This window comes from Sus scrofa, chromosome 16, assembly GCF_054392235.1.
Source record: "Sus scrofa isolate SSC_HxYL_T2T_F1_AM1 chromosome 16, Sscrofa_HxYL_maternal_Yorkshire_Landrace_v2.0, whole genome shotgun sequence".
Taxonomy (NCBI): Eukaryota; Metazoa; Chordata; class Mammalia; order Artiodactyla; family Suidae; genus Sus; species Sus scrofa.
The window spans coordinates 91,408,777-91,425,801 of record NC_139398.1 but is presented as its reverse complement, the minus strand read 5'-3'; the positions used below and the strand labels follow the sequence as shown (position 1 = coordinate 91,425,801).

The 17,025-nt window shown below is 66.3% G+C and overlaps 1 protein-coding gene across 4 annotated transcripts; it reads left to right on the top strand.

Annotated features, from left to right (window-relative positions):
* Positions 1-1,104: 1,104 nt before the first annotated feature.
* On the top strand, positions 1,105-15,421 carry SLC6A18 (solute carrier family 6 member 18). 4 transcript variants are annotated; one of them, XM_085001985.1, is made up of 12 exons: positions 1,105-1,317; positions 5,429-5,569; positions 6,117-6,254; positions 6,770-6,951; positions 8,713-8,823; positions 9,543-9,649; positions 10,472-10,600; positions 11,469-11,595; positions 12,066-12,270; positions 12,578-12,737; positions 13,751-13,913; positions 15,148-15,421. In XM_085001985.1, the coding sequence occupies exons 1-12, from the start codon at positions 1,158-1,160 to the stop codon at positions 15,337-15,339; spliced, it is 1,815 nt and encodes a 604-aa protein (XP_084858111.1). In that variant the 5' UTR covers positions 1,105-1,157; the 3' UTR covers positions 15,340-15,421. The 4 variants fall into 4 exon arrangements, with proteins under 4 accessions (XP_084858111.1, XP_013840403.1, XP_005672683.1 ...); XM_013984949.3 differs by having other exon boundaries at positions 11,469-11,625; XM_005672626.4 differs by having other exon boundaries at positions 9,537-9,649.
* The last annotated feature ends 1,604 nt before the right edge of the window (positions 15,422-17,025 follow it).

Here is a 17,025-nt window from a genome sequence, read left to right as displayed (position 1 = left end):
GGAACTGAGACCGTGGGTGTGGGGCCTGGCTTGTCCGAGCCGGGGGGGGGGGTCCACGTGTCCGGGGAGCCCCCAGTGGGAGGCCTGGGCCGAGCCGAGTCTGCTGGTCCTCCCCAGCACGAATGTGGGGGGCTCCGAACTGAGGGAGGACCATGTGGCCCCCGTCTGGCCGAGCCCGCTCCCCGTGCCACCCTACCTGCAATCGGGAGCCCCTTGGGGATACAGGGCCCAGCCCTTCCGCGGCTCACGCTGGGCCCAGACCAGGCGAGGACTCCCTGGGCAGAGGGCCGGGTGTGCCTTCTGGATCCGGCCCGCCCGTCCTTGGAAGAGGAGCATTTGGAGCCAGAGGAAGCCTCACATTCAAGCAGTTTGAGACGTTTGGGATGCTCTTTGGAAAATTAAACGGCCTTCATGCCACGTCACCCAGACCCCTGCGGGCAGGCATCCCCCCGCTCATTGCTCACGGCTCAGCGTGTCGGGGAGCCGCAGACGGGCCCTACAGGGGCGGCTCTTCCCACCTGGCCGAGGGGCTTCCAGGGGACCAGGCCTCCCCAAGCTCGTTCTCAAGATGACAAAGCTACAGGGACAGAGAGCAGGTACAGGACCCCAGGGGGTGGCCTCAGGGGGACAGAGGAACCCTCCGGTGACGGACCTGCCTGTCCTCAGCTGACCTGTTGGCTGTGATGCGGCAAGATATTTGCAAGATGTCACCCGGGGGTGCTGGGGGCACAAGTCTCGTGGGGGGGCTGGGGGCACGGGTCTCACGGTGGGGAGCTGGGCACATGGGTCTCACGGCGGGGAGCTGGGCACATGGGCACTGGGCGGTTCGTATCTCATAGCCACTCATGAATCTACAACTACCTCCCAATCGAGTAAATAAAAAAGTAAACCGCTGTCATAGAAACAACCAAGTGTGCCCCAGCATCGGGGTCCTTGTGGCCTTGCACTGGTGGTGGCTGCAGCCTGCAGGCATTCTGCATCGGGCAGGACGGGCCAGATGAGGGCATGGGTCAGGGAGGGGCTGCATGGTGAGAGCAGGACCCGCTGTTACCAATTAACTGGCTCCACCGGTTTTCCTTTAAATAATGAAAAGTCCCACCCACGGGGGAGACAGCTCTCGGCTTCCAAACCCCAGCAGCCAGAAGCGGGCGGCGGGCATGGCGTGCGCAGCGGGGCCAGACCCCCCCTCGGCCAGCGCGGAGGATGAGCGGCCCCAGTGGGACAACAAGCTGCAATACCTCCTCAGCTGCGTGGGCTTCGCCGTGGGCCTGGGCAACCTCTGGAGGTTCCCGTACCTGTGCCAGACCCACGGAGGAGGTGAGCCTGCGCCCTCCTGCCCGTCGGTCCCTACTCTCGTGCCCCTGCCAGGGCCCAGTCAGCCTGGGGGGTGCGGTGCTGCCCGCCAGGCCGCCCGGCCCCTTCACGGGAGCTGCGGCGTTGCTGCCAAGCCCTGGACAGCGAGCCCAGGAGCCTCGGCTGCAGGCAGAGCCAGAGTCGTCTCTCAGCTCAGGCTCCGGGCACCAAGCGCTTGGTCAGAGCCCGTGGTCAGGGCCCGGGGCAGCCTGCCTGGGGCGCTTCTTACCCCATGGTCTGCTTCTCTTGGTGTCGCCTCCCTCCTGGGGACGCGAAGCCCCAGGCCGGCAGGACTGCTGCCCTTGGGGATGGATGTGGGACGTGGCCCGATGTCGTCTGCAGACCCCGGATGGGAGCTTTCCAGGTGCCTCGTCCCGTGTGGGGGTCGGACCTCGAGGCACCCTCCACCCGGCGGGAGCTTGGGGCTCCTGGCGCCCGCACTGCCCTTCCTGGCTGGGCTGGCCAGCACCTCCTTGAAGGCGCCCGGAAAGCACAGGACACCCCGAATCACAGGCGGCAGGCCTGGGGCCCCAGGGCGCCCCCGTGCCCTTGGCGGGTCAGGCCTCCTCGATGCTCCACACACCGGGGTCCGACCATCTGCGAAAGCATCCCTGACCATAATGTGACCCTCTGTTCAGAGCCACCAGGGCCCCAGGGCCTGGACCTCACTTTTCTGGGATCCTTGCTGCCGCATTTGCTGCCTGTGTCTCCCGAGGTTCGGGCAGCAAGGCCGTCAGTGCCCTGGGCCAGGGCCGCCCGGCTCCACCTGTGCCCGGGGCCTTGGAGACGCTTCTGTGGGATCTGTTTCCAGATGTGGGAGCTCTGGCCAAAGGTCACAGGATGTTTACACCGCACGGGGCCCCTTGTCGGCTTTGACCCCCTCGGGGGACTCTGAGGGGAGAGGCAGGCCATCAGCCTGTGTCACCGGATTTGCACCCTCGCCTCTGACGCCTGTGTTCCCCTCCCAGTCCTCATCCCCCTTTGAAAGGAGGGTGACACTTCAGCAGAACACTTAGAGAGGAACGTGCAGTGACTCAGTCACTCGCGTGTCCCCCTGCGGCAAAAGCTGCTTGGTGCCGTGAGTCACAGGATGATGGTAGGACCGCGAGAGCCCAGTGGCGACGCAGGCCGCCGACCGCAGGGCTCTGACACGTGCTGTGGGTTGGGATGCACTCCAGGAAGCCAGGAAGGTGGAGCCATCAAGAGGCCGCGATTTCTGCGCTGCCCTGTCCCGGACTCCTGTGCAGAGAGGACGCCGAATGGTGCACTGAGTCCTGCCGCGTTGTCGCGCGCCTCGGGCCCGGCAGAGCGAGCCCCCGCTCGCTCTTCCTTTGAAGGCTGCTGCGTCACATCCCCCTGTGAGCAAGGACACGGGCGCCCAGCTGGGCCACTGGTGTGGCGTGGACAGTCCTGCTGGGTTGGGAGGCCCGTCCCGCTCCTGACAACAGGAGGCCCCGTGACGACATGCGTCACCCCGGCTCTGTGCCGTGTCTGTGAAGACCCCGGGTGGTTCTCCACAGCCCTGGCTCTTGCTGTTCTGGGCAGAACCTGCTTTCTCTCGGCGACACTTCCTTAGCGGGTTGAAGTGTGTGTGCTGAGGCCAGAACCTCTCACGCAGGGTGTGGGACCTCCCGGGGGGCGACACTGAGGGCAGCCAGCCGTCCACAGTGGCTGCTCCCGATGGGCTGTGGGTCCTGGCACCAGCGCCTCGGTCAGCCCCGCGCCCACCAGGGCTCCGATTCTCAGCAGACACCCACTGGGTGCCATGACGCAACCCAATCCTGTCGCCACCTGAACTTGGCGCAGACCCCACAGGCTAGGGCTCCCCCCAAAAGGCTGGCCCCCCTTGGACGCCAACCTGGAGTAGCCTGTCCCCAAGTCACCTACAGCTTCTTGCACCTTGGCTGCAAAGTCGAGGGGCCCCACGAGCCCCCTGCTAAGGTTTGGTGTTTTGCTGCGGCTCGGGGAACTCAGGGAACCTTTCCCTGGGCTCACAGGTTTGCTCTGAGGGCCGCAGCTCAGGACCCGGCCTGTGAAAGCGGGGAAGGTCGAGGTGCGGGAGGGGCTCAGAGCCCCTTGCTCCCCCTCCCAGCAGCTCCGCTTGCCTCGGGCGGGCGGTGGGGGCGTCCTTGAGTAAAGGACCACTCATCAGTGGTCAACTCAGTCTCCCTGCAGGCGGGCTGGGGCTGAAAGAGCCAGTCACGTGGTCGGTTCCCCTGGCACCAGCCCATCCTCCAGGAGCGTAAACCAGGGAGGGTAAAGGGCTGACGCCAGCCAGAGTGGATTCGGCCGTCCCCTAGGAAACGCCCAGGGCCCCAGGGTTCCCCCACCGCTGGCCCTCATGGGTCCATGCTCCCCCGTCAAGCCCAGCAGAAATGATTCACGGCGTGACGTCCGCTCACCCGGACCTCCTGTGTGCTCGGTGGGAGGGAAGCAGGTGCCCAGGCTGGACCGGGGCGCGGCCCCAGCCCGGTGTGTGACTTGAGTCCTTGTCCTCAGGGCGGTCCTGCTGGGGCTCAAATGCGCAGGGCAGAGGCACCTCAGCCCTCGGCTTCGGTCTCGTGGTCACAAGTGCTCCCGCCCCTTCTCCCTGCACGTGGAAACGCAGCTCCGAGAGAGACCCCCCCCCCCCGCGCTCTTTCCTTGGGTGCTCCCTGTCCTACTGACCTCAGCCAGCCCCGAAGCGCCTCCGACCTGGGCCCGTCGGCTGGGGCCTCCCCTCAGAGCAGGGTAACCTGGAGCCAGGAGCCGGCCAGCCTGGAGGCTGCAGCCCTTCCCAGACAGCGGAGCAAGCCCCTGCCTGCCAGCCAGCCGGGCACCCCCGTGTGGCTGTTAGTGTCTGTTCTTGTCATGCCGCAGGTGTGCGCCCAGAGGCCCGAGGGTGCCAGGAGGCCCGACTGCACGAGATGTCACCATGGGATGGGGACGGGGAGGGAAGTGGGGAGGGCCAATGGTGAGCTCGCTTGGGCCCTGGGTCCCGGCCTGGAACCAGCCTCCTCCCCCAGGGGCTCCCGGTTTTGTTCACACTCCTCCAGCCCCCAGCCCCAGCCCACGGGTGTCCTGCTGTCCCTGCCTGGGCATCCGGCACATACGTCCATCCCGGCTGAGGCTGTCCAGTGGTCAGCTTTCTCCTTGCAGGTGCCTTTTCCTGTTTGCTGCTGGATAGATGACACCTGTCAGAGACCAGCGTGGGCTGGGGGCCCCAGGGCCACCCGCTCTCTCCAGAGCCCCCACTCTGCGTCAAAGAATCCAACAGAGACACAAAAAGCCAGAGAGGCTGCCCTGGCCCAGGACCCAGGGCCTGGGGTTCATGGAAGCGGCTCTTGGAGGCTGAACCCGAGCTTCCCACGCAGAGCAGGGGAAGGAAGGTGCCCACTGTTTCAGCCATGGCATGGGTTAGGGGCCTAACCGCCTGTGCTGCTCCCTGGGGGGGAGGACCTGGCTGTGCAGCTGGGGGCAGCTACCTTCGGCCCCCGCACATAGTCACACAGATGGCGGGTCACAGGCAGAAGGACCTGTAGCCCTGGGGGCCCGAGATGCCAATGCTGCCAGCTCTGCCGCTGGGGCCCGGTCCTCCCCCATGATGGCGTGGGGACATCCAGGGGCTCCCGCCAGGATCTGGCATCTCCCTGACAGGCTTGGCAGGGCTGTGGGCTCAGGGAGGCCGGCCCCCAGCTCCCACACCCACTCTGGCCAGCTGCCTTGTGGCTCAGAAAGGCTGCTGTACCCACCAGGCCCCGGGACCGTGGCGCCCTCGCCCGCCACAGCTGGGTCCACCTCCCAGCGTCCAGACTGGGGTGAGGGGATGGAGGGCTGGTCCCTGGCTCAGCTCAGGGCAGAGCTTGAGAGACCTCCGAGGCGCTGCCCCCACCAAGGCTCCATGTCGCAGACCAGCTCCTGCCCCGGGAGGTCCAGGACCAGGGGTCACGGGGCTCAGTGAGAACCGCAGCCCGGCTGTGGTGAAAGCCGCCAACAGATGCCAGGTGGCGGCTGCACGACCGCAAAGCCGGGGCCCCATCGTGGTGGCCACGGGTGCTTCCCCTCCCCCAGGCCCGCTGACGCTGTGTCTCCACAGGGGCCTTCCTCATCCCCTACGTCATCGCGCTGGTCTTCGAGGGCATCCCGCTCTTCCACGTCGAGCTCGCCATCGGCCAGCGCCTGCGCCGCGGCAGCATCGGGGTGTGGAGGGCCATCTCGCCCTACCTGGGCGGAGTGGGTACGCACCCCCCTCTGCCCCTGCCCGCAGCCCCGGGGTGGGCGGCACGTCTGTGTGCCATCGCGCTGGGTGCCTGCGTGTTGGCTCACAGCACGGTCTGTGTTCCCTGTGGACACAGCAGGTGCCCTGACGTGAAGGGGTGGGTCCCGGCAGCACAGCCCCGAGGCAGGGCAGGCTGTCCTGAGTCACCCAGCCTGGGCACACGTGTCCCGGGAGCTCCCCGCAGACCCGGCCCCCAGGCACCTTTGAGGTGGGTGCTGCAGAAAGGGGCTCCAAGCTTCACTGTCCAGGCCTGTGACACACCCAGGTGGCTGCGGGCCGTCCGGAAGCCCCGTCTGGATGTAGCCTAGAAAGCGGGGGAGAGCTGCCCAGCCCAGAAGGGAGGATGAGAGGTGTCCCGCGGGCAGAGGCGCCGAAAGCTCTGCAGGCCAGCGGGCGGTAGCGGGAGCCCGCGGGACAGCTTAGGGGAGCGGCAGTGCGGGCAGTGTGCGGGACTCCTTGTCTGGGGCGGCCACGAGGGAGGCACTGACCGCGGCCGGGCCCGCAGGGCTGGGCTGCTTCACCGTGTCCCTCCTGGTCAGTCTCTACTACAACACCATCCTGGCCTGGGTGCTGTGGTACCTTCTCAACTCCTTCCAACACCCGCTGCCCTGGAGCACCTGCCCGCTTGACCTGAACCGCACAGGTACTGCTCACTGCCTGCAGCCCGGCCCCGGCCCACGCGTTCGAAGCTGGGGCTGCTCACCCCTGCCTGCTGATGCCTGGTCATGGTGGGTCCCAGGGCCCCGGATGCTGTGCTGCTTCACAGAGCAGCCTCGGGCCCTCGAAGCCGCTCGAGAGACGGGTGGCCAGAGGGTGAGGGCGGGTGCTGCTCTCCCCGAATCGCCTTCAGGTGAAGACCCCAGCCCAGGGCGCCATCTGGGCAGACCTCCGAGACGGGGGCACCGTCACGGTTCTCAGGTCTGCTCCAGCAGTGGGTTCTCTCTTTTCCACCCTGCCTCCGGCCGATACCAGGTTGTGTCTGGACTGGAGGCTCCCGTGTCCACCCCACAAGCTATGCTGGGCGCCCAGGGCAACGGAAGCATGGAGGGCCCCCGCCGCGGGCGGCCAGCCTCCCTGCACCCCATTCAGGTGGCAGTGGTCCTGCTGTGTGCCCGGGGTTCTCTGGCCGCAGCTCCGTGACGGGCCTCCCGCTTCCAGGGCTCGTGCAGGAGTGCCAGGACACCAGCCCCGTGACCTACTTCTGGTACCGGCAGACGCTGAATATCACGCCCGACATCAACGACAGTGGCGCCGTCCAGGGGCGGCTGCTGCTCTGCATGGCGGCCTCCTGGGCGGTGGTGTACCTGTGTGTCATCAGAGGCATTGAGACCGCCGGGAAGGTGAAGGCCCACAGGCCGGACCCCAATCCCCGTCCCCCTCTGGCTCCAGACGACCCCGCCCCATTTCTGTCACCATTGTCCTCGGGGTTCTGAGGCTCGGTCGGGGGGGCGTGACATCAGGACGGGCACGTGTCCCTGGAGAACTGGTGCTTTTTCAGTGAGCCTCATCCCCTCGGTTGTAGTCTGCCCTGACGTCCACGGAGGCGTGAAAACAGCCACTCCAGCCTTCGTGCCTAATTCAGCACAGGGCGTTTATTCTTTCTTTGCTTTAGGTTTCGAGTGTGATGCTTGTAGGAAAGCTGTGTAGTTGGATCTTGCTTTGTTATCCATTCCCACGACCCCTGACTTTTCCATTTGGGGTCTTTAGACCATTTACATTTAATTGATTATTGATCTGGTTGGGTCTAGCCTTTTTTTTTTTCTTTTTTTTTTCTTTTTTTTTTGGTTTTTTTAGGGCCTCACCTGTGGCATGTGGAAGTCCCAGGCTGGGGGTCTAATCAGAGCCACAGCTGCGAGCCTGAGCCACAGCCAAAGCAGTGCAGGATCTGAGCTTCATCTACGGTCTATACCGCAGCTCCCGGCAATGCTGCATCCCCAATCTTGAGGCCAGGGTTGAACCTGAGTCCTCATGGGTACTAGTCGGGTTTGTTTCCGCCATGCCGCAATGGGAACGCCTAGCCTGTCATCTTGTATTCGTTTCTGCTGGTCTGCTCTGTTCTTTGTTCCTGTTCCATGCTTGTTCTGAGTGTCTTTGCCTTGTCACCCCGTGGTTGAATCAGGGCTGCAGCATCACGACCTATCTTGGAGGTTGCGTCGCTGCACAGAGGCCGCGCTCAGCCTCACCCTCCCTCCCTCCCTCCGGAGCCCGTGCCCAAGTCACACATGGGATTTACAAGGCGTTATAAAAAGCAAGGGCATGCTTGGTAACGTGGTTTTGAACAGTCGATTGTCTTTTAAAGAGACTCAGATGATGAGAAAAAGATACATTGATACTTACACGGTTCCCACGCAGCTGTGATCCTGAACCAGCAGCTCCCAAGCCTGCCTTCTGAGGTGCACCCCACACGGGGTCCCCCCCCACCCCCGCTTCCCTCTGGGCCTGGATAAGTCCAGTATGGTATATGTCTGTCCTTTGAGGGACTGCGATGAAATTCCATGCGTTTCTGCAGGGCCTCCCGCCCGAGGGTGCAGCGGTGTGCCGGTCTGCGTGCTGCCGCGCTTCTCTCGGTTGCTGTGTGAGGGGGGTAATTACTCTCGAGTGAGGGGCTCCGAGCTGGAGACCAGAATTTCCGAAGCAGCCGTCAGGCCCAACGAGCTGTCTGGAAACCCTGAATAATCCCGCTGGGAGCGTCCCGAAGAGGCACTGGGTGTCCCCGGGGCCAGGAGGAAGGGGCGCCCATGTGCAAGTTTAGTTTCTGCGGAAACAGAGCGCGCAGCCCTCCCCAGCCCGGCAGCTGGGACGGGTCCTGCTGGGGAGGGGGCGTGGGCAGGCGAGCAGAGCGGCCAGCGGGGGGCCTTGCGGGGAAGGGAGAGACTCTGGTGCCGGGGGGCCCGACCGTGGGCTCCATCGGCCCCCTCAGCCGCCCCACAGGGCAAGGACCGCAGGTCTGAGCATCACGGGGACCCCACACCCACCGCCCTGACCCCCGTCCCAGGATCCCAGGGCGCAGCCGGGCCCGAGGCGTCTCCCCCGCCTGCCTCTCAGGGCTTCCTGTGGGACCAGACTCATGGAAGAGCCAACCCCTCACCGGCCTTTTTCAGGCGATTTACTTCACCGCCTTGTTCCCTTACGTGGTCCTCAGCGTCTTCCTCGTCAGAGGACTCACCCTGCCGGGAGCCACCGAGGGGCTGCTCCATCTGTTCACGCCTGACGTGAGCCCCTGGGCCCCAGGGAGGGCAGCCCGGGGGGTTGGGGTGCAGGGCAGGGAGCAGGAGGAGGCCTGGTCTGGGACTTGGGGCCTCCGTGAAACGGGAGGTTCAGGGGAGAGGCCGCTGGGGACTCGGACCCTGCATTCTCCGAGGACCACGTCCAGCAGCGCGACCCCACCAGGCGGGGAGTCTGAGCGCCAAAGGGCCTGCCCACTGGATCCAGGGGCCCTGAGCGATCCAGTGTCTGGGACCCAGTGTCCTGGGCCCGGGGCTGCACAGCCTCCCTGCCTGGGGAAGGAAGGGCCCCAGTGTGCGAGCAGCTGCAGGGAGAGGGGTCTGCCTGGTCCAGCAGCAGGAGCGCCAGGGGCTGGGCTCACGGCCCACTCCCAAGTCCTCAAAACCCCGGCCTGGGAGGACCAGGCCAAACGTTCTGAGTCCGAGCTGCTCAGACCTGACCCCCAGCCCTGAGAGGGATGCCCCCACGTTCTCAGGGTCATGTGTCCCCTGAGGAAGGGACCCAGGGTCATTGCCTGTCATGAGAAGGCAGCCCGAGTTGGCGGCATCCGCTGTCCCTCACACCTGGTCCTAACGGGTTCCTGGGTCCCAAGGGGGTGGCCAGCTCGTGGGAGGGGTCCCGAGGGTCCCTGGGGAGGTCCTGGAGCAGGATGCTGGGCGGGGCGGCTTATCTGCTGACCACAGGTCTCCCGTCTCCCCAGATGCAGGTCCTCCGGAATCCCCGGGTGTGGCTGGACGCGGCCACCCAGATTTTCTTCTCTCTGTCCCTGGCCTTCGGAGGACACATCGCTTTTGCAAGTTACAACCCACCCAGGTAGCCAGGCCGGGGGCGGGGCCCCACTCCCGAGGCACAGCAAGCCCTTCATGGTGACCCGCTGGGAGGCGGGCCATCTGCTGTGAGCGTCTGACAGGAACAGACCTGGGATTCCGGCAGCTCCTGAGTCACCCGCAGAGGGCGGTGGGGGGCGGGTTAGGGCCCTGGGGTGGCTTCCAGCAAGATCCGGAGCTGCAGGGAGAGCGCCTGGGCAGTCGCACCCCGGGACAAGGCGTAACCAGGCGACCTGTGAGTGGTGTACGTGGCCATGGAGGCGGAACACCCCGTGTCAGCCCCGCGGTCACAGGAGCCACAGACGTGCCTAGCGGCTCCCATGCAGGGCAAACAATCATAAACCACGCAGCTCTGGGCAGCGGTGCACTTAAACCTTCCTCCGGGGCGGGGGTGGGTGGGGCCAGGGGCCCCAGGGACAGGGAGGGGAGACGGTCCGGGGGCGGGGGTGGGGGGTGAGCTGGGCGCCCCAGGGCTTGATGCGTTTCTGCAGCAGCCCATGTGCCCATCTCATTGGAGACGATACCAGCCAAACCCATGACGGTGCCCTGCCCCCCGCCACCCCGTTGCCCTCTGCTCCCTGCTGCCCCGAGGCCCCAGGGGCGGGAGCTGAGTGTTTTATGCCAGGAGCAGCCTCAGGCTGGGGTCCCTGGGGAAGAGGTCCCCCGGGAGGGGTCCGAGACATCCTCAGATGTGTTCTGGGCGGAGCAGAGGCAGGTCCAGGGGCAGAGTGGGGGCGCCTGGGGCGCAGGGCAGCAGCCCCCCCCGCCCCCACCCCGAGAGGCCCTGGTAACGCCCGGGACCTCCCAGGAACCACTGCGAGAGGGACGCGGTGACCATCGCCCTGGTCAACAGCATGACCTCCCTGTACGCGTCCATCGCCGTCTTCTCCGTCCTGGGCTTCAAAGCGGCCAACGACCACGGGCGCTGCCTGGACGGGTGAGCCCGGCGCCCTCGGCTCTGGGGCGCAGTGTCCCTCCCCAGGCCTGGCCAGCTTCCCCGGGGAAGTGGGGGGGGTCCTCCTGGGAGCTGGGATGGCACCTGGTCCGGAGCTAGGGTCCCTGCCGGTTAGGATGGGGTCGTCCTGGACGGGCCGGGCCCCCGATCCAACGGCTGGTGTCCTGGTAAGACAGCAAGGGACACGCAGACATGGAGGAAGGGGCCACGGGACAGCAGAGGCAGGCGCTGGGGCATGCCGGAGGCCCGGCAGCTGGAAGAGGCAGGGAGGACCCTCCCCTGGAGCCCCCAGGCGGCGGGGCCCTGGGACACCTCAATCATGAGCTCTGGCTTTAGAGCCGTGAGAGGCTGAGTTCCTGCTGTTTTAAAGGGCCAGACCGTGGTCATTTGTCACCAGCCCCAGGAGCTGACGCAGGTACGATGGCTCCACATTGGAGTCATGGCGTTAGGTGGTTGCTGGTGGCCTTCCACACAGGGCTCCCTAGTTAGAACCTGCCAGGTGTGCAGGCCCCCACTCGGGGTGCTGCTAAGTGTCCCAGTGCCCATGCGGCTGCAGGGGACAGTTACCGGGTTCCTGTTCCAACCCCACTCGGCCACACCCCTGGCATCCTGAGGCCCAGCCCTCCGGGCACCGCTGAGCGTGACCCTCTTGGAATGTTCCAGAGAGGCTGTAGTGGCACGCCTGGTGAACGGCGCGGCCCCTTCGTACCCACAGGGAGCGCCTCCCTCCAGGCCTCGGGCCCTGGGGCCGAGCCAGCCTTTCCCCCACCCCCTGGGTGTGCAGAGGCCAAGGGGCACCCTGCCTGGTGCCGGCCCCCGGGGGTCTGCTCACCCCCTCCTGCCCCCCCAGAAACATCCTCCTCCTCCTCAACGCCTTCGATCTCCCGGACCAGAGCGTCTCCAGGGACGACTACGCAGCTGTCCTCTCGCACCTGAACGCCACCCAGCCAGAGCGGGTGGCCAGGCTCCCCCTGCAGGTCTGCCACCTGGAGGACTTTCTGGATAAGGTACCCAAGGGGCCTGGCAGGGGCCATGGCTGCAGACGTTTGCCCAGGCTCAGGAGAGGAGGACTCTAGGCCGACCTGTGCCTCGGCTTCCCCGAGCTTCTTGAAAACCCTGCGGCCTAACTGCAGCATGTCCCGTGGGCCCTGTCCAGGGATCAGGGGGGCCCGGGAGAGGGCGCTGCTGGTGCCCAGGGCCCAGGGAGCACAGCCGAGCACGGCCACAGGGCCAGGCCCTGGACGCAAGAGCCACATGCAGGGTCGGCAGATGCTGGGGACCGGGGGCAGCAAGCTGGGCGGGCAGTAAGGTGGCAGGGCTGATGGCCCCAGCCCTGCGTCCCCTGCCGGCTGCAGGTGGCTCAGAGGCACAGGCTCCCCCGCTCGGAGGGGCACCTGCAGGTGGTCAGGACCCCGCCTGAGGGTCGGGGCGTGACCTGCGTTTGCAGAGCGCCTCGGGCACCGGCCTGGCCTTCATCGTCTTCGCGGAGGCCGTGCTCCACATGCCGGGGGCCCCGGTCTGGGCCGTGCTCTTCTTCGGGATGCTGTTCAGCCTCGGCCTGTCGTCCATGTTTGGGAACATGGAGAGCATCCTCACGCCGCTCTTCGACCAGTGGGTCAGGCCCCGACGCGTCCCCAAGGAGGTCCTGACCGGTGAGTGGCCAGCCGGGCCTGCCGGCAGGGCCTGGCCGCCCTGTCCAGACGCCCTCCTCCACGAGGGCTCGAGGGCCCTGGCCCCGTCCCGGTGGGGCTGGTCCCCACCGCTCTGACGTGATGGCCCGCGGGTCATCGCGGGGGTCGGGGGTCGGGGGTCGGGGCTCAGGGCGGGCGGGGACTCGATTCCGCACGGTCCGCTGGGGCCACACCCATCCCCGTGTGTCCTCCAGCCCCGAGGTGCAGCGTGGGGCCACGGCGGGGAGGCGTGGATGGGGCAGACGCCCGAGCGTGGGATCTTGTCCAGGGCTGGTCTGCCTGGCCTGCTTCCTCCTGGCCAGCGGCTTCACGCTGCAGTCGGGAAACTACTGGCTCGAGATTTTTGACCAACACGCGGCTTCCCTGAACCTGATCTTCCTTGCGTTCTTCGAGGTCGTGGGTGTCATTTATGTTTATGGGATGAAACGGTGAGTCGGCTCCCCCCCCCCCCGGCTCCAAGGGTCCCCAAGGACACACGTGTGGACATCAGGCAGCCGGTCTTTCTGGCAGCCACAGCCAATAGGGACCATCCGAGGTTCCGCCCCAGACAGACCCCAGGGCAGCTCCCAGCCGTCCACAGATGCCCCCAGGACCCACCGCACCTGGCTGTGGGGAGGCTGGCGACAAACGGAGTCTCCAGCTGCGCAGGTGGACAGGCAGACACTCGGGCCCTGGGAGGCCCCACCCAGGGCTCCAGGCCCTGCCCTCCTGGAGGCCTCTGAGGAGGCGCCACACTGGTCCTGCCCACCAGCACCTGGCCGGGGCCTGCCGCACATCTGTGCTCACCCCTGCGCTCACAATGTGCTCACACCTATGCTAACCCTGTGCTACCACCGTACCCACCCCTGTGCTCACACCTGCCACGCTGACCACAGCTCTGCCCAGATGACCCTGGAAGCTGTGGCCACTGACCTTGTATTCTAAGAGTTCTTGGGAGGCTGAAAGGCCAGGGCCTCCAGGGCTGCTCTGTGGGCAAGGGGACAGGGTGCCTGGGGAGGTGGGGCGTTGGCGTCGTGAGAGACAGGAGCGAGAGGCAGCGGTCTGGCGGTGATGGGCCCTGGACTGGACCCAACTGGTTGTGGGACCTTGGCAGGGGCCTCTCAGGCGCCATGAAGCGTGGGGCCGGGGAGTGGGTGCTGGGGGGGGGCTGGCGGGGGATCGGCTCCCACATGCTCCCTGCAGGGGTGATAGCTTCTGCCATGTCCTGCCCCTCCTGGGCCTCTGTCCCCGCCCCAGGGGCCTGGGGCGGCTCTCCCTCCCCCTAGCACCCGGCCAGCAGGGGCCTCGCTGCCCCTCACAGAGCCAGGTCCCCCCGACCTGCCCCTACCCTGGGGGTCATCTTCGTCCTGAAGACGTGGGGGCAAAGGTCGGGGGGCAGCCCCCTGGGCCACATCTCAGTGACAGCGAGGGCTGTTGGCTGAGCGCACTGTCTCCGTGGCAGGTTCTGCGATGACGTAGCGTGGATGACCGGGAGGCGGCCTGGCCTCTACTGGCAGGTTACCTGGAAGGTGGTCAGCCCCCTGCTGCTGCTGACTATCTTGGTGGCATACCTCGCCCTCCTGGCCAGCAGGCCCCCAAGCTACAGGGCCTGGAACCCCCAGCACGTAGGTGCCACCCGGGCCCAGAGCCCCTTCGCAGTGGCCATCGGCACTCTAAGGGCCATGTGACCGCCTTGCTCGGACCCAAGATCCCTGGGCCTCTGGTGCCCCTGGGGCAACAGCGCCAACTCCAGCAGCCCCAGCGACCTTGGACAAGGGCCTCGGCCAGCGGCAGGGAGACAGGAGCAGTTCCTCGGTGCTGAGGGCCTCCGGGTCCCCATGGGCCCTTCTGTACGGCTGTGGTGCAGAGCCACGCTTCCCACGAGCTGAGAACGCTCAGCCTGGTCTCAGATGAGACACCGCCACCCAGGCGCTCAGCATGTGGGCACTGGTCCCGTTGGCCCAGCTCTTGGCCCAGGTGTCCACCCCGGGGTGGGCTGTGCTCTGAGCTGTGTGGGCCTGGCCTACCTGCCCCGTCTGGTGGCTCAGAACCACCCCTTCTCTGCAGCGTGGAAGCACCTTGTTCCAAATTCTCCCCAGGGGAGTTCCCGTCATGGCTCAGTGGTTAACGAATCCGACCAAGAACCATGAGGTTGTGGGTTCGATCCTTAGCCTCCCTCAGTGGGTTAAAGATCCGGCGTGGCCGTGAGCTGTGGTGTAGGTTGCAGACGCGGCTCAGATCTCGCGTGGCTGTGGCTCTGGTGTAGGCCGGTGCCTACGGCTCCAATTAGACCCCTAGCCTGGGAACCTCCATATGCCATGGGAAGTGGCCCTAGAAAAGGCAAAAAGACAAAAAACAAAAACAAAAATAAAAAACCCCAAATTCTCCCCAGGAAGGTGCTGCCCCAGATGGCCTGGCAGGCATGGAGGAGTGGCCTTAGGTTTCTGGAACTTTTGTGACTGCTGTCCTGTCAGGTCCATGTCAGGGCCTTCTGGCTCAAGCAGTGGCGCTGTCCCCCAACCCCGACACCCTCAGGTGCAGCCAGGGCAGACTGAGGCCGGGCAGCCCCTCGGGTCCTGGGCGATTTCTCCAGAAGACGGCGCCCAGATTCCAGGGCTTCTCTCGGAGCCCGCCCCACCCGGGGCTCAGCCCGAGCCCCCAGTCGTCCATGCCCCAGGGAGCAGCTCTGCGGGGTGCCTTTTCTACCCACTTTGCTCTGCTTCCAGAAAGGGTGGGGTGAGCCCGCCCCACAACTCATGGTTCCCACGGCTGAGGGCTAGCCTTGCCTGTCTGGGAGGTAGAGTGGGGACCACCTGTCAACTTCCCCGGACGCCCACCTCGTGGCCTGTGTCTCCACAGGAGGCGTTCCCCTCACGGGAGGAGAAGCCCTACCAGGGCTGGGTGCAGGTGGCCTGTGTGCTCCTATCCTTCCTGCCTTCGCTGTGGGTCCCGGGGGTGGCGCTGGCCCAGCTGCTCGCCCAGCGCAGACAGAAGCAGCCGAGTGCACCGCAGGACAGGCGTCCAGAGCTGCAGGGGGGCGGCGTCTGCTGAGGGGGGTGTGGTGTCTGCTGGGGCGGGGGCACAAGCTGTGTGGCTGCAGAGGTCACCGCAATACACTCTCACCCGACCCCGAGACTTGTGGTCACTGCTTCCTGACACTGTCGCGCTGCAGACCAGCTCACGGCCCAGCTCGGCTTTGATGTCGCAGTCCAGGCTCTTGTCCAGACAGGAGGCGGCCTGCCATCCAGCTCCTGGCCCTGCGGGGGTGGGAGGCCCACGCGGGCCGGTGTGGGGGCCGCGTGCTGTGTCTGGCGAGTCCGTGGGCAAGGGGGCCTCCGGGAGGGCCGGGCCACACCCTGCTGCCGAGGGGCCTCACGCCTCGAGACTCTGGGAACCGGCAGGGCCAGTCTCCAGGGAAACGTGGACGGGCTCTCCGCCCTGAAATGGAAAGGGAGCCCCGCGCCACAGAAGCCCCCTTCTCTACCTGGAGCCCGGGGTCCCGGGAAGGGTCTGTCCTGACCGCACGTGATCCTGAACCTTGAGGGAGAGTGGGGGCTGTCTGTGAGGCTTGGGCCACACGATGCCCAGAGAAGTCACAGAGCCACAGCCCACCCCACTCTCTGCGGCCGGGAGCCACGGCCGAGAAAGCGGGCCGGGCGGCCGGCCCGTCCAGGCGTGGCTCAGAAACCGCCCTGGATTCTTGGAGACTTTCTCAGTCAAAAGGGCCTCAGGAGGAACAGAAAGGCCAATTATCAGGCAGCCTGTGACCGCCTCAGGAGGAAGCACCCACTCTTGCATGTCTGTTTCCCATGAGCCAAGTCCCCAGCAGCCCTCTGTGTGGGGCCCTCGCAGCCGCAGCGCCCGATGCCACCCTCCCCCACCTCCCCCGCAGCCAGGAACCGGTGACAAGGCGCTGGACACACAGGCTGGCTTCTGACGGGCCCACAGGGACCCCGTGTGTCCTCGGGGATCCTGCCCACAGAGCCCAGGTCCCAGGCGGGCAGGCACTGTCCGTGGTGCTGAAGCCTCTCACCACCAGGGCCCCACAGCGAGGCCAGGCAGGCGCTGGGGCCCCGCCTCGCCTGCACCCGGATCCCGGGCCGGGCTGAGTGCACACTGCTGCCCGCCAAGGGGAGCCGAGTGCTAGGAGGAGGTAATGCAGCAGTGGCTGAGGTGAGTCCGAAGCCCCGTGGGGAGGGCGGGGCCTGCACTCCACTCCTGTCCTGCGGCCAACGGCGCCTTCCTCAGCCGCGTGTCCGCAGCCTCCCTCCTCCACGTTCAGGGACCTGGCGCACACCGGGTGCCCCCAGGTGACTCGGGGTCGTGTCCCACCCTGTGGTCGGCTGATTAGTCACCAACTCCACCTGCCCCTCTAACGCCCCTTTGCCACATCGGGTGAAGTAGCGGTGGGTCCTGGGATTAGGATGTGGGCATCTTGGGGCCAAGACCCCGCCTGTTACCAACCCCCCGGGGACCCTGAGCTGCCAGGCTTGGGAGGCCCTCCGCTCTAAGCGACCCTCACAGGTGAGCATCCCGTGGCCAGGCGCCAGGGAGGAGGTGAGGGAGCGGCAGGAACGTGGGGCTGGGGCGACCCCTCAGCACCCTTGGGGGCCCCGTGTTCACCCACGCTCCATTCTCGTGCCTCGAAGCCCCTCACTGTGCACACGTCTGGGGCAACGGGAGCCAGCGAGCTTCTTCACATGCAGATTAGACCCAAGGAAGCCCGAAAAACTAGAC